We start from the raw sequence: 15,320 nt of genomic DNA on the forward strand, positions 1-15,320 counted from the left end.
TTCATACGGTACCCTGCTGCCTTTACCTTCACGAAGAATAACCCAAATCAGAATGAGCTTAAACTGTAACAGGAAGGACTTAAGTTAGGAGGAGCCCCGGTGGTGCAGTGGTTAAGAGCTCCGCTGCTAACCAAAAGGCTGGCAGTTCAAATCCACCAGCTGCTCCTTGGAAACCCTATGGGCAGTTGTAACCTGTCCTATAGGGTTCCCTATGAGTCAGAATCGACTCAGCGGCAATGGGTTTTGGTTAAGTTAGGCAAAGAAAGAACTTTCTAAGGTGACCAAAAGAAGTTGGGAAACCGCTTTCATTAGAATGTATTATTAGACCCTTTCCCTTCCATGCTCTTTTCCAAGCTGTTTCGCTCTGCAGTTTGTCACTAGAAATAAACTGCAGGATAACGCAATCCTGTTTTCTCCTAAGTATTTACGTTCAGAACTCCTATATCTAAAGAAATAAGATTGGGGTCATTAATGAAGAAAATCTTTCTATTATATATTAAAAAAAGAATGATTAATAGACTGCTTAGTCCGTGTGAGGCAGGAAACAGAGGTGGCTGAGAGGTTACTGCCCCCAAACCCCACTGTCCCTCCGGTGCCCCCACTTTCCCTTCAGGCCCCCTAACCTTCAGCAGCACTGGTGGGGCCATCCTGGCGGGGGGTGCCGGTGCTCTTTTTCCGCCGGTGCTTCTTCCGGTTGGAGTGGGGAGATGGGGGAGGCTCCAGCTTGGGGCTGGAACTGAGAACCTCAGCGGGGCCACTGGCTGGTGCAGGAAGAGGTGGAGACATGTGGGAGAGGGAAGGTGGAAGCCGGGCTGAGGCAGAGCGGACAGGATGAGAGCACAGGGAAGAGGAGGTCCTGCCTGGTCCCTAGCTTGCCTTGTGGCTGGGCCAGGCCTGGAGAAGCCAGACTCCCCCTGTCCAAGGTGACGGGCTCTGCCCAGAGGCTGCCCATCCCAAGTGTGCCAGCTTTGGAGGCGGCACATGTAGAGAGGTGCATGGAGGGAGTGGGCCTGGAGGGAGAGAGGCACCGGAAGGAGATGTTGGCTTCTGCAGCCTGGAGGGGTGGAAGGCGGCCCAGGGAACTCAGGGAGCTGAAGCCCCAGCAGCTCCGCACCAAATTTATCCTCAATCACACTCCCCGCTCCTCACAATTAATAGCAGAATTAGAAACAATCAGGGAGCTGCCTAATTACTGTCAATTAGAGCGCGCTAATCAAGCTCCCCGCTCCCACACCCCGCCCGGCGCTCACCACTAAATGTCAAACTTCATTAGAGGCAGACACGCTCGCTCCCTCCCTGCCTTCCTCCTTCCAGACTCCACTGAGAGCGAGCCTTACCACTGCCAGCAACAGGCCCCGCACTGGGAACCCAGGGAGCGGCTGAGGGCGCTGGTCACCCCTCCACTCGGCCTCCTGAAGGACTGGGCTTGGACCTGGTGCCAGCAGATGCCTGCATGGTCCTCTCTCCCCTCCTGACTTGGCCCCCCAAAGCTTACTCCTTTAGGGTTAGTGCTTCTACTGGGACGGGGACCTGGGAAGGGTCTTTGGGAGGCCAATGCGGGGGGGAGAGCAATTAACGCTCCTCAGCCAGGCCTGGCCCTACTACCCAGCTAGAACCGCAGGGCTGAAGAGCAACTTCTGCTGGGCGCCCTACTCCTTCCACCACGTGCCCAGGGCAGTGGGGACACCTGTGGCTGTCTCCCTCTCTTTACACCTCCGCTCAGGAGAAGTGGATGCAGACAGGAAAGCAGGGTGGAGCCCCCTTCCCTCCTGACCCTCAGGAGGGCTGACAGAGTCTGTGGCCAGAGAGTTGGATTTGGATGAGTAGTAGAATTGCATAAAGGAAGCAGACAGAAAAGAGAAAGGCTCCCTGAGGGGCAGGGGAACAAATCAGGGAAGGAAGTTGAAATGTGAGCAAGGTACAAAAATGGAAAAGGGGGGTGCCGAGGAGAGGAAAATGAAAAGCCACGGAAAGTGGGAAGAGAGGGGACTGGAGGGCATGAGTGGGGGCAGGCGGGTGGCCGCTGCGGAGGGCAAGCAGCCCAGGTGGGAAACTATCTTTCAGGCTCAGTCCCTGGAATGCGTGCAGGGGTGGGGAGGGCAAGGGGGTGGGGGACCTCCCCCACCGCGGTGCCTCGGAGCACTGCTGCCGCCCCGACGCCCTCCCACCGAGAGGCTGATGAACCTACAGCACAAGGGGGCTGATCGGGCAGCGCGGGGTGCTGGGCGGGACACCGCCACCGGGAGTGGGGGGGGGGCGTGAGAAAAGCCAAGTGGGGGTTGGGGCAGCAGGCCGTGAACGCGGGGTGGAGCCCCTCCTCCGTTTCCAAGACACCAGCATCAGCTCCTGCCCAGCCGCCTGAACCCCAACGGCCCTGTGCCCCCACCCCCACCGCCCTTGGCACGGCACCCTGGGGGCACTGGTGAACCCACAGCCTCCCGGTCCACGCCCGCAGCACTCGCCGGGGGCGGGCCGAGCCACTCACCGGGGTGCGGGGTGCCCAGGGGCAGGGAGGTGGCCTCGCTCCACTGGTCTGCGCTGGAAACGGAGCAGGAGCGCTGGGGCAACCCTTCCGGGCGCGCCCCTGCCAGGGTGGAGCTACCGAGGGGGCGGTCGGAGTGCAGGCACGTGCTGCTGGCCGAATGGGGGGCACCTGAGGGCGGGCAAAGGGTCAGACTAGGGCGCACAGTTGGGTGTTGCAGGTAGCAGGTAGGGCACCTGGGGTATTGTCAGTAAATCTGGGCCTGGAAATACGGCTACCCAGGTGGAGCCAGAGAAACCCCAGCAGGACACTGACCCCCAGGTAAGTGCCAGGTTTACCTGAGAGTGGGAGGGGCTCACTGGGCCCCCCATCTCCTCCTCTCCACAAGCTCTGTGCTCCCATGTAGCCCTGGGAGCCAGGAAAGGGGAAGGGAGGCCAGGAGTGCCCTCCGGTCTCAGGGTGTTAGGACTTTGTAAGACGTTGGCGTCTGGCCCTGACCCAAACTCCTCAGAGCCGCCTTCCTCCTGCCCCCTGCACCCTCTGCCACATTTGCCATTTGCTCTGTCTCAGCTTTGCTGCCATTCTAACAAGAAGTAAGTGTATCAAATTCAAGTAATTATGTCTAATTAGTATTAGTAATTATCCTGTTGGGCTGGAGAAAATTAATCTTTCGTTCCCCATCAGGGAAGAATGGCAGAGGCTCCAGGAGTGCCAAGGATGGGGTAGGACATGGCCAGCACTGGAGGAGGGACAGTTGGCTCCTCCAGAATGTTCCCTGGCCTCACCCCACCTCTCACTTCTGGGGAGGTCTGGGGAACAGCCACCAGGCTCCAAGGCCTGTAAGGCTGAGGGCCTAAGTTGGCCCTGAGAACCCAAGCTTCCCTCCCCTTCTGCAGTTCACCTAAAAGGAAGGCGTGGGTGGCTAGCAGTTTAAAACCCAGGCTTTGAACCAGTTCCTTCTGGTTTCAACCCCTGCTGAGAATTCACATTTCTGACAAGTTCTCAGGCTGATGCGAATGTTGCCGGTTAGGGACCACTTCTGAGAACCACTAGCAGAGCACTGGTTCTCAAAATTTATTGTAAGAATCGCCCGGGGTTCTTGCTAAAATGCAGATTCTGATTCAGTGTATCTGTGCGGTGGAAATGCAAATTCTCAGCAGAGGTTCAAACCGGAATGAACCGGTTTCAAGCGCTGTTTAAAACGTTAAGGGAGGTGTAGCCAGGTGTTAGAGGTCAGTAGGAAGGAAGAGAAGGGGCCTGGACAGAGTCAGCAGATGCCAAGCTAGGGAGACAGCAGCCAGAGGCCTCGAAGCAGCCCTGCGAGCAAATGGGGTGTGCTTCCGGAAGCCCAAGGACAGGGAAGCTCTGAGCTGAGGCAGCTGAAAGGTAAGGGAAGAGGCCAGACATTCCAACAGCACCGGATGCTTGAAGGCCGAGGGCAAGATTCATGTTTCTCTTGTATTTGCCAGAACACCCCAAAGAGAACCACAGTAAGTGCTTAATATATGTGCAGCACTGAGGGACCACAGGCCAATTTCCAGTCCCCTTATTTCCAGACCCCCTTGTTCCAGTCCTGGAAACCCTGGTGACATAGTGATTAAGAGCTACAGCTGCTAACCAAAAGGTCAGCAGTTCGAATCCACCAGTCACTCCTACCCTATGGGGCAGATCTACTCTGTCCTTTAGGGTCGCTATGAGTCGGAATCGACTTGACAACGGGTTTTTTTTTTGTTGTTGTCATTTACTTCCAACCCCCAGCTTCATAATCCTACCCTTCCCCTGGTCTGAGGTCCCTCCTCCCTTATCTCTCTCGTGTGCCCTCTCCTCCCACCCCTTGTAAGTCTTCAGGCAGCATGCTCAGTTCCTAACTCCTCAGGTACCTGGCTACTCTCACCCCTCACTTCCTTTCACCCCTCCCAGGTTCGCAACCTCATCTCTCCTCTCATCCCTTGTCCCATCCAAAGACGTCTCAGGCCCCAACTTCCTGCCCAAGCCCCCAACCCAAAACCTCAAGGGAGGGAAGGTACTTTCCCTTTTCTTTGTTAATTCTCCCCTCATTACGCCTGCAATCCCACAATCAGTGTGCACTGTAATTGTCGAATTTGATGCTAATGATTAATGAATTAAACATGGAGTCATCAATTAGTCCTCGGAGGATAATTCTGCATAAAGCAGCGGATAATGTAATTACAGTAACAAAGATAATGAGATGTTAACATCGCCCGGTGAGTGAGAGACGTGTGTGAATGCTCGAGGTCGGTGCAGTGTTTGGTGCAGGGAGCGAGCAGGAGCGTCCATGGTGCTGAGAGCAGGGGACCTGAGTGCATGTGCTGTCTGCCCCCACCCTCCCGGTGTCACTGAAGCCTGAGGGGAAGGGTCTCAGACAGGGGCAGGCCACAGCACCTTAGTTTTCCCCTCCGTCTTCAAGGTAATCGCCCAGCTCATCTTCTGGCCACCCGCCTTTAGGACAGGCCCCTCCTTTGGCTCGTACTTACTCCTCATTAGTGTGAGTGAGAGCCCCCTGGTCTCCGTAGGCAGCTCTGGAGGGACCTGCAAAGCAGGCTGGCCCCCATGCCCCAGCGCTGCCGAGAACGCCTGCACTGGCCACCACACTTTTGAGGCCCCTTCCCAGCACACCCCACGCGGAAGGCCCCCAGGGTGCCTGCTCACCACAGTGAGTGAGCAACTGTGGCCTTCTTCCTTTGCTTCCCTCCTCTTCCTCACTGCACGGGAACTATCTATCTGCACAACTCAAGGATTTCCCGTCTGAGCTCGAGGTGGCGTAGAGGAAGCCAGACAGACTCGGGTTCAAACCCTAGCTCCCGCTCCGCAGTCACATTATCTAGCCTCGGTGGACCTATTTCCTCACCAGTAAAAGGGAGATGACTGCCCTACCTCACGGAGTTATGTAACTGGGACGTGGTGTTTAGAGTCCACCCACAGCACCTCGCACACCCTCTCAGTGGGGTTACCCCTGCCCACCCCTCTGCTGGGCCCCATGCTGGGCAATGGTCAGAGAGGAGAAAGCCTAACACAGACACACACACGGTGGGGGGCCTGAGGGTCCTAGCCCTCCCCCTCAAGCTAGGACCATACTCAGGAAGCTGTCACTCTGCCTACTTTCCCTGCAACCCAGAGTTCTCAGTGGCACTAGCAGCATTTTGTTCAGGCCTGTCCACCCATCCAGGAAACTTAGTATCCCCGGCCCTGTCCCCTAAGTGTCGGTAGCATCCTTCCATTGTGACAAACAACCCCTCACATGGTCTCCAGAGAAGGCGGCACACCCCAGCTGAAAACACTGCTAAAAGCGACCCCTGGGGCAAGGACGCAGAACCTCACGCCTGTGGGCAGGCCAGTATTGAGGAGCTGCTGCTGGCCCAGGGAAAGTGGGCTCCGGTTGTGAGGACAACATCAGGGATACTGAAGTCCCAGGAGGAGGGGTCCAGGGGCTGAGGGAAGTCTTGGGCAGAGCTGAGTGTGGGAAGGACAGCTGTGCGGAAGCTGGGCAGTGTGGTAAATGCCACACGGGATAAGGAGGCAGAGCTGGCCCTAGGATGGGAGCCCTGGGGACAGAGAATTTTTTACCAGAGCCTTGTATGGAAAGGCTGCCCTGCCTCAGTTTCCCAGCCTACAGGATACAGGGCAGCATCTCTGGAAGCTCCCTGAGCAAGGACCCCACCTCACTGCAGGCTCTCTTCACCACTGGCAGCCCTGCCCCTTCCCCTCTCCCTCTGTTCCCAGCCAGGAGACTGTGCTGCACCCTGTCCCCACTGGGCACAAGTGCCAGGGGCCTTGCTCCCACAGCGCCTGCCTCAGCTCTTTGCTTCTTGCTCCAGGTGAGAGGGGGGATGGTCTTGGTGTTGGCAACCTCCCAGACAAGAGGCCATCTGGCCCCATTCTACTATTCAAGCCCACTCTGGTCTAGATATTTATACCACTTCAGCACTCTCCACTAGGGCAGTGTCTGGCAAGCCCGTTTGGCAGAGGTGGTCCTGAAGCATGGTGCCAGGTGGCAGCATGTGGGAGCCTAGGTGCCCCAGGTGCTGACCTTCTTAGTCTCTCCTACAGCACTCCCGTGCCTCACCTGAGCCCCCACCCAGGTGAGTGCCACTCCGCTCCAGCCCGTTGGCCCGGGGGCTGGTGCCCGAGGCTGTGGCCGGTGAGGCGCGGGGCAGCCGCTTCCCAGGCACTTTCACCGTGGTCCGCAGCAGGTCGATCTCCTTGCCATGGATGTTCTGCATATAGTCCTGCGGGCCTCATGGGCAAGAGAGAGAGCCACACATTAGGACAGGGCACTGTGCTGCCAGCCTGCGTCTCCCCCTGGGCCACCATGGGGTGGGGGGAGGGAAAGCAGGGCTCTGAAACCCACAAAGTGCCTCCAAGTCTGGGTCACGAGTAGATCCACATTGTAGATTGCAGCACAGCTCTGGGACACTCAGCCAGGGAGAGGCAGGGCCAGGGGGATGTGAGGGTCTGGAACCAGAACCCAAGGCTCAGGCCTGCTTTAGGGAAGACAGCTTGGGGGCAACACAAAGGCAGGCAAGCGGTGGGCCCAGGTGGGATTGAGGGGCCCATGTGGCTAAGGCATATGCTGTGACCAGTCAGCTCTACAGGCTCAGGACAATGGCACACCTAGGCCCCGAAGGCAGGCCAACCAGCACTTCAGCCATCTTCAGATATTCCCCACCCACTACACCTCAGATATCACCCAGGGCGTAGAACAGTTTAAAGGGGAGCCTTGGGTTCTGTTTGCTGGACTTAGGACACAGCAACAGGCCCGTGGTCTAACGGGTGCAATGGGTCCCTTGCTGTCAGTAGTCATCACCCATCTGCTCATCCCTGTGCCTACTGCCTTCACATATCACCTCACGTAATCTTCCCAACAGCCCTACGAAGGAAGTATTTTTATGCCTGTTTTACAGATGAAGAAATCGAGGCTTAGAAAGCTTCATCTGCCCAGGATCACACAACAAAAGTAGCAAAGCCAGATACACACCCAGGCATTTCAGATTCCAGGGCCGGTCCCAGACCCATATCCTGCCTTCAAGTCCATCCCTCGGGGGCCACTGGAAGTGGAGGCACCCAGAGGGCCCAGATGGCGGGAGTACTTTGTACCCTGAGCTCTTGCCCTCCCCCATTACTTAGTGCAGAGCGGCTGCCCAGCAGGGCCCTGCCCTCAGTCCCTTCTGCTTCCTCTCTGAGACCCAGTGCCTGGTCTGGTCCCAGCTTTGCCTGCTGGTTCTAGTCTCTCCTCCCAGGCTTGTGACTCCCATCTCCAATGTCCCCTCACCACTGAGCTCCTCACAGCTCCTGGTTAACACTTTTCTCGTGTGTCGAGAAGCCCTCTGCAGGGGCCACACCTTTCTGAGAGCTCTGGGTGGGCACTGCCCGACAAGTGACTGCATCGCACCGGTTAGATACAATCACGAGGGTCTCGGAGGACTTCTGCAGCTGGAGACCTTCCACACAGGGGCCACCACCAATGCAGTCCTGTGCCCCTGCAGGCCCGCCCTCACCCCTGCCCACTGCCAATGCAGTCCTGTGCCGTTGCAGGCCTGCCCTCGGCCCTGCCCACTTTGGGGCAGCAGGCCTCTCCTATTCCCTCTCCACTCAGCCTCAGAAGAGCAGGGAGGAGGCAGCGGGAGAGCAGGGGCTCCCACCGGGGCTCCAGGGCTGCCCTGTGTTCTGCAAGAGCAAAGGGGACCATCAGGTAGACGAGGGCTGAGTGGCCCTGAGAAACCAACAGAAGGTGGGAAGGAGTGCCATTAGGAAGAGGAAAGAGACGGACAGGAAACATAGCTCCCTTTCCCCTCTGTGCCCAGACTGGGGGTCCTCGACAGCTGGTGTCAGGGCGGAGGAAGGGAAGGAGGGTGCCACTGCAGCTGGAGTATCAGGCTCTGATGAGGCCTCTAAGCAGTTACTGCACCCCATAGGCAGACCCCCTTAAGAAGGGGGTCAGAAGACCGAGTGTGCTTAGGGGAGAGCTTCTTTTCCCACAGCTGCAGCCCCACAGCCCTGGGCTGTTCAGTGTCTGACAGCAGAGCTACATAACTGAGAAATCAATCAGAGCCAGTTTCTGCCCACTGGGGCACTCCTCGGACACCTTGTCTCCCCACTCAAGAGGGGTTTGCCCCAGAGTGCGACTGCATTCACGGAGCTCAGTCTCAGCCCTGGGTGCTCCTGTGTGGCTGTGGAAGCAACAGAAAGCTACAGTCCTAGGGGCCTTCCCTGTCCTCCAACACCTCCTCTCCCAGCTCCTTCTCCAGCAACCTGACCCACCCGCCTATCACGGCTGGCTGCCAGACTTGCTCTGAGCTCACTGTCCAGGTCCTGCCTCTGTTGTCTTTCCCTCTCTATTCGCACAGCGCAGTCCATGCCCAGGCAGCTCCAGATCGTCCCTCCCGTTCCGGGCCTCTCCACATGCCTGTCCTCAGCCCCTCCACACAATCGCTTCTCAAACCGGCGGCCTCCAGACAACTGTCAACAGCTAGCCAGGCCAAAGGCACAGCTGCCTCTCCATCCTGGGGGAAGGGGCTCAGGTCTGCTCTAGTTCACAAGGAGGTCAGGGCAGCCGCCACAGTTCCCAGGCCCCAGGACAGCCTGGAAGACCTGGGCTGGCATGGAGAGGGGTCCCTAAGCCAAGAACAAAAGCTGCCTGGAGGGACTCCCTTCGGGGCCAATGGGCCAGGACTTAACTTCAGGGAAGAATGGCTTGGCGATGACACCTAGAATCCAACTAGTGCATCTCGGACAGACCGAGGCCAGGCTGGCACCTCGCGCCACAGCAGGGCTGCCACTCCCGCTCCTCTCCCGCGGCAGCTCAGCTCCAGGCTGCGTTCAGAGGTGGACATGGTGGCGAGCAGTCAGAGGAAGAGTAGCAGGGACAGGGACCCAGGGCAGAGCAACAGCGTTTCCCTCCGTCAGCAGAACAGGGAGTGTGGCGCCTGTGGCGGCGGCGGGCTGCTCAGGAGAGCGGTCACCACCGCTGCCTTTATTACCCACCATCAAACAGCAATTTCTTCCCCAGCCTCCTCGCTAATTACCCAGCCAGCGTTCTCATCTCGTTTTATTACTGGAATTAACAACGAGTTCAGAGCGTGGAAAGCTATTAAGATGTGTGATTAAGCCACATTCAATTAGTTTCTACAAACAATTTAATTGATGTTGCAGATAGAATTAACAGAAGGTGATTGTGTGAATGGCTCCAATGGCTGCAAAATGGGGGAGGCTATGGCAGGCTCTCTTGGGCCAAGCAAGAATGGGCTTCGAGCTCGAGGTGGGCCGCCACTCTGCCTCTCCGCGTGCTGTCCAGGCCCCTCCAGCCTGAGTGGCCTCTCTATCAACGGGGGAGCCATCAGGCAAGTCCGGGGCCTGGAAAGCACTGACGAGGCCACATTTCTCTCAGTGCTGACTCAGGTAGGGCCCTTCCTTTCCAAAGTTGGTGAGTGAGAGCTGCAGGAGGAGGCCAGGCTGCCCGCCAAAAGGATGGGCTTCTATGGTCAGTGACTGAAAGCTTGCTCAGGTTGGGAAAGAGGGCAAAGGGGCCAGCCAGCAACACCTGAGTGCAGTGACCACCAAAGAATAAAGAATTGAGGCAGTGGATGAGAGGAAGTATTCTCCCCGCTCCCCAGTGGAACTTATACCCTGTTAGGGCAACAACCTGGAACAATTCTTGGCTTTGCCTTCACTTGTATGTTTGCTATGACCACCCAGTTTTGATCTCAACTATGCCTTCTTAATGAGAAGGTGAACATCCACAGAGAAGTCCCTGGGTAAATGTACTCAGCTGCTAACTGAAAGGTTGGAGGTTTGAGTCCACCCAGAGGTGCCTCAGAAAAAAGGCCTGGCAATCTACATCTGAAAAATCAGCCACTGAAAACCCTATGGAGTTCAGTTTTACCTCGACACACGTGGGATCACCATGATCTGGCATCAACTTGATCTCAACCGGATTCTGGAAGCATCACAGGACAGACATCGCCCCCTGCATGTGCTGGTTCCTCCTGGCTCTGTCTAGGTGGGGGCGGCTGGGGCCTGCAAGTGACCTGTGAGCAGCAGCTGGTGACAGACCACGAAGGCGTGCCCTCACAGGCTCTGTCCACTCAGCCTTACACAACTTGCTGGGCCGGGGGAGTGCAGGTGGGCCTGGCAGGCCTGGGCTTGGGGTGATGGCCACCAGAGCTGCTTGCCTCGCATAACTCGCCTTGCAAGAAGGCAAGGCAGGCTTCAAAAGTGATGCCATCCAGACCTGTCCCAGGTCCTGCGGTACCCAAGCCACGTGTGTCAGGAGCCAACCAGCATCTACGTCCCAGCCTTCAAGACTGTACAGCAGTGCTCGAGACCACTTACCCTAATGGTGCCTCTCTACAGGGATCTTCTCTGTCAGCACTCAAAAGAAAAGGTCTCTTAGCAATGAAGAAAAACTGGGCAATGCTTAGGGTCAAAGCCATGGGTTTCAGTCTCAGCTCACCTGGAAACCCCATGGAGCCTCCATTTTCCAATGCATTAACTGTGTGTGCAAACAGTATCCCTCAGGCCCTTACCTCCTTCCCATATGAAAACTCAAGACAAAACCACCAACTCCTCCCTTCCTGTGCCAAGACCCCTCTATCCTCCTCACTCACCCTGGGCAGAGGGAGGAACCACAGCACCAAGCCGAACGGGACAGGGAAGAATGCAGGACAGAAAGTAGGAGCAGGTGGGGACTGGACTGCTGTGTGTCAGCTTTTCTAGGCTCACTTTTGGGGCCAACAAAGACACAGCCTGCTGCCCTGCTTTGTGTGCAGATAGCCCTGAATGGGGACTTCAGAGCACACCCCTGCCCACTCTGGGCCTCAGCACTGCTCTGTGCAACTCAAGACGGTGGGAAGACAACCTGGAGGAGGGCGTTTCAACCGGGAAATACACAGCGCTACTCAGATGTCACCTCCTGCACGTACTGGGCTCTGCCACATGGTCACAAGGCCTTACACCTGCACAATGCTTCCGGACACCCCAAGAACACTCTTTGTCCTCCTGTGGTGAGCAGACCCCAGTGTCTCTCAGCCTCTCTCAGGGAATGCTGGGAGACAAGGTCCATGAGTGTGCAGGGGGGTGAGATGCCTGCTGTACTAACACCAGACTCCCCTGGATGAGTGGCTTCTCCCACCTGGCACAGTTGCTTCCTGGTAGAGTGAGGGGTACTAGGAAGGTATGACCTCTAACTAAGGGGAGGGGCAGTACCAGGAGGACCAGAGAAAGAGAAGACCCAGGAGAATCGGACAGGGGCTGGCCTAAAGGGAAGCAGACTGGCCAGCTGCTCTCCCAGTGCCTGGGCCTCTGCCTCAGGTTCCTCAGTGGGTCTGTCTGGGAGGTGCTCTTTGGACCGGGCTATGGCTGGGAAATTTGGATCCCAGCACCCCTTGCGGTGGGCCTTGCTGGCCTCTCGTGCAGACTGGAGGCACGCTAGGGGCCCTCTAGAACAAGCCCAGGGCCTCTGGGCTGGGGGTGCGGCTGGCCCACGTGCTGTGCTGGAAGGGCTTCACAGGAGAACTCATTAGCCCCACAGTGGGGTGGTGACAGAGATGGATTCTGGTGACAGCTGTGTGCTGGAGCCACGCAGGGACGGGAGGGAGGGAGGAAGGGTGGGGGAGCTGCCACAGGGGCCACTCTGCAGTAAGTAACCGCCCCCAGCTTGGGCACAGGCTATGTACCCCCAGACACCTCCACCTCAAACAACTGTGCCCCTCCTCCAGCCAAGTGGACTTGTCCAAGGCTCCACTGTGTTCCCAACAGCTCTACTGAGCTGCCTTCGGTTCTCCCCGTCCAGGCCAGGAGCCATGCCCTCCCAGGACCGAGGGCCAAGTCCAAGTGCTGCTTGGCAGCACGGGCAGCCCAGCCTGCAGAAGTGCAGTGGAGGTGGGCTGACTCCCACTCCTAAGGCAATGTGAACGTGGACAAGGAACCCAGCTGCTCAGAGGGCGGGCAGGAGGCGGCCGTTCCCCAACAGCTGTACAGCAGCCACATGTTAGCCAGGGTGCCTAACACTGTTCTTCCCAGGGTGCGGCCACAGCGCACAGCTGTGGGGTGCAGGGAGCTCTGGCCTGGGTCCTCCTCCTCCAATGAAAACTGACTTGAAATCCCTGAGGTCCCCTGCCCACCATTCCTGGGGTCAGCCTCCCCCTCCTGCTCCCCAGACTCACATGCAGGCTGGGGTGGTAGGTGAGCAGCCCATTGTCACAGAGCGTCACATACTTCTTCTTCCACTCCTTGTTCAGGGACTTGCCGCTGCGCTTCAACAGGATGCCCTAAGAATAGAGGTCTGGTCAGAAACAGGAGTGGGGGTCTTCTTTCATGCCCCCTGCTCCTGGGCCTCTGCCTGTCTGGGCGAAGGGGCTTCTAAGGACCTAGGGCTGAGCCAGGGGAGCCAGGTAGACCAAGGGCTCTGTAGAACTTGGCTCTGCCTGACCATCCGCCAGGAAGCAGCCTGGGGGCCACCTCTCTAGGAGGGGACCATGCACCACTGCTCCATGCGGGGGTTCCTCTCTCCTCCAGGTCACAGAGCTGTGTCAGCAAAAGCAGCAGTCTGAGACAGTGCTGGCCCAGCAGGAAGGCTCCAGGCCAGGACTCCAAGGCCATCTCCAAGGGGTGGGGGTGACAGCATAGAGATCCCAGTTGATCCTAGTCTTTCACCCCCTGTGCTGCTCTGGAGGAGTTCCAGAATACGGCAGGAACGTCACCTAACCACCCCTAGAGTGCCCTAGACTCGCCCAAGCTGAGCAGAGAGATGACCCAGCCTTCAATCTCAGCAGCCACACTTCTGTGTAAGTAGAAAAGAGACTTTAAGTGTGGCAATTAGATGAGCAGAAGGATGAGTAAAGCTCCAGGACAGCAAAGGTCTACTTGTTTAGCTCATTGATACAGTCTCAGCACCCAGGACAATGCCCAGGACGCATGTGGTGCTCAGCCAGCATCTGCTGGCTGAACTGGGGGAGGCACCCGAGACATCTCTGTCAGAGCTCAGGGAGGCAGGCTCCACCAGGAGGAGGACATGGGAGATGCCCAACAAGAGCTTCTGCTTCCTTCCTACAATGACCCTCCCCCTCCAACAGTAGCCTCTGAGAGACGCCCTCACCCTGCAACAACAAGTAAGGCAAGAGTGTGGTGAATAGGCACTGGGTCCGGGGAGAACAGAAGCACCAGGGACGAAGGTGGACCAGAGAGCAGATCACCGCAGCATCACCACCTGGGGCTGAGGGGAAGGCAGTATTCCCTAGAGATTTCCAGAGAAAAATCCTACAGGGGGGTGAGGGATACCGAGAGAGCCACAAAAGGCTGGCTAAACAAGGAGGGGTCGGGATCAGCAGCAGCTGGGGAAGCAGCTGGGGAAGGGCGCAGAGTCCCATCCCGATTGAGGGGTGTGAAGATGCGATCTGCCCACACTGAGGGGACGGAGCCCAGAGAGAAAAAATGCCCTATAATGGCTTCTCCTTTTTTAGGTTGGAGGGTCCTGCCCTATGTAACCAAGAAGATGGGATCGGGAGACACAGTGTGAGCTGGTGAGCAGTCTCGTCTTCTGTGGTCTAAGCCCCACGGGGGCAGGCCCTGACTCAGTTGCACCTTCCCCTCCAGGGCTCTTCCTTACAGGGGACTCAGCCTGGGATGGGTGAGATCAGCACAATGACAGGTTAGATCTCTGGACTGAGTTTCCTCTCCCCAACAAGGAACGAGGTGAAGGTGAGAAAGGGAATGGAACCCGGGGGTCTGAGCAGCTTTAACTCCAATCTCCTACTTTTCAACAGATGTTTCCCATCCTTGGTACCCCCCTCCTCGATCCTCCTCTTCTGCCACCTCCGAAACATGATGGTGCTGTGGGAGGTGTGGTCAATGAGATCAGCGCTGGAGGTCAGTCATCTGAGGATACATTCTGCTACCTGTTCCCTGTCACAGTGAGAAGTCCTACCCTCAAGGGAGGCTCCTGAAGATAGGCAACGCTCAAGGGACACTCCAGAGGGCCAACGGGCCTGGTGACCCCTGAAGGAGCTCCTAAGTCCTCCCCACCATCTGCCTCTGGGCACAGCACCGTCACAGGCCAGGGGCCACAGCAAGCAACACAGCCACTCCCATCCCCTGCCCTTTAACAAAGTGTCCCAAGACAGGTGACCCCTGAGGGCAAATGCCCGTCAAGCTCTGGAGAAGCTTCCCACCTGCTGGTAGTCTCATCCCCATTTCCCTCTCAGGAGCAGGAAGTAAGAGGTTTAGGAGGCCTCCTGCCCTCCTCTATGGACACCGTGAGCCATAAACTGGCCTCCCTCCTGCCCTCCTCTGTGGACGCCGTGAGCCATAACCTGGCCTCCCTCCTGCCCTCCTCTGTGGACGCCGTGAGCCGTAAACTGGCCTCCCTCCTGCCCTCCTCTGTGGACGCCATGAGCCATAACCTGGCCTCCCTCCTGCCCTCCTCTGTGGACGCCGTGAGCCATAACCTGGCCTCCCTCCTGCCCTCCTCTGTGGACGCTGTGACCCGCAATCTGGCCTCCCTCCTGCCCTCCTCTGTAGACGCTGTGAGCCGCAATGCGGCCTCCCTCCTGCCCTCCTCTGTGGACACTGTGAGCCGTAATCTGGCCTCCCTCCTGCCCACGAGGGAGGGCCGGATCCTCTCTCCCTAGCCTCTGGGAGGAAGGGCCAGGCTGGCCACTCCTCAAAAACCCCTTTCACCACCAAGCCCTACCCTCCTGGATCCAGCCTGGTCCTCCAATCAGGAAGCTGTTTCCCTTCCTACCATTAACTAGCTCTGCCACATCATGAGTCCTCACTGCTCTGGGCCTCAGTTTCCTAGAATGATAAAGAGAGTAGACTGAAG

General features: G+C 57.6%; 1 protein-coding gene across 3 annotated transcripts in view; it reads right to left on the bottom strand.

The window, feature by feature from the left end:
* The window catches only part of AGAP3 (ArfGAP with GTPase domain, ankyrin repeat and PH domain 3), a 93,209-nt gene that overhangs the window by 3,914 nt on the left and 73,975 nt on the right, over positions 1–15,320 (bottom strand). The window contains exons 10-13 of one of the 3 annotated variants that reach the window (XM_049861893.1): positions 12,664–12,768; positions 6,567–6,729; positions 2,486–2,653; positions 624–761 (exon numbers count right to left, since the gene is read on the bottom strand). In XM_049861893.1, coding sequence (XP_049717850.1) covers positions 624–761; positions 2,486–2,653; positions 6,567–6,729; positions 12,664–12,768 — 574 coding nt within the window. The remainder of the gene's footprint in view (positions 1–623; positions 762–2,485; positions 2,654–6,566; positions 6,730–12,663; positions 12,769–15,320) is intronic. The other 2 variants (XM_049861894.1, XM_049861895.1) reach the window with 2 other exon arrangements.

This window comes from Elephas maximus, chromosome 20 (genome assembly GCF_024166365.1).
Source record: "Elephas maximus indicus isolate mEleMax1 chromosome 20, mEleMax1 primary haplotype, whole genome shotgun sequence".
NCBI lineage: Eukaryota > Metazoa > Chordata > Mammalia > Proboscidea > Elephantidae > Elephas > Elephas maximus.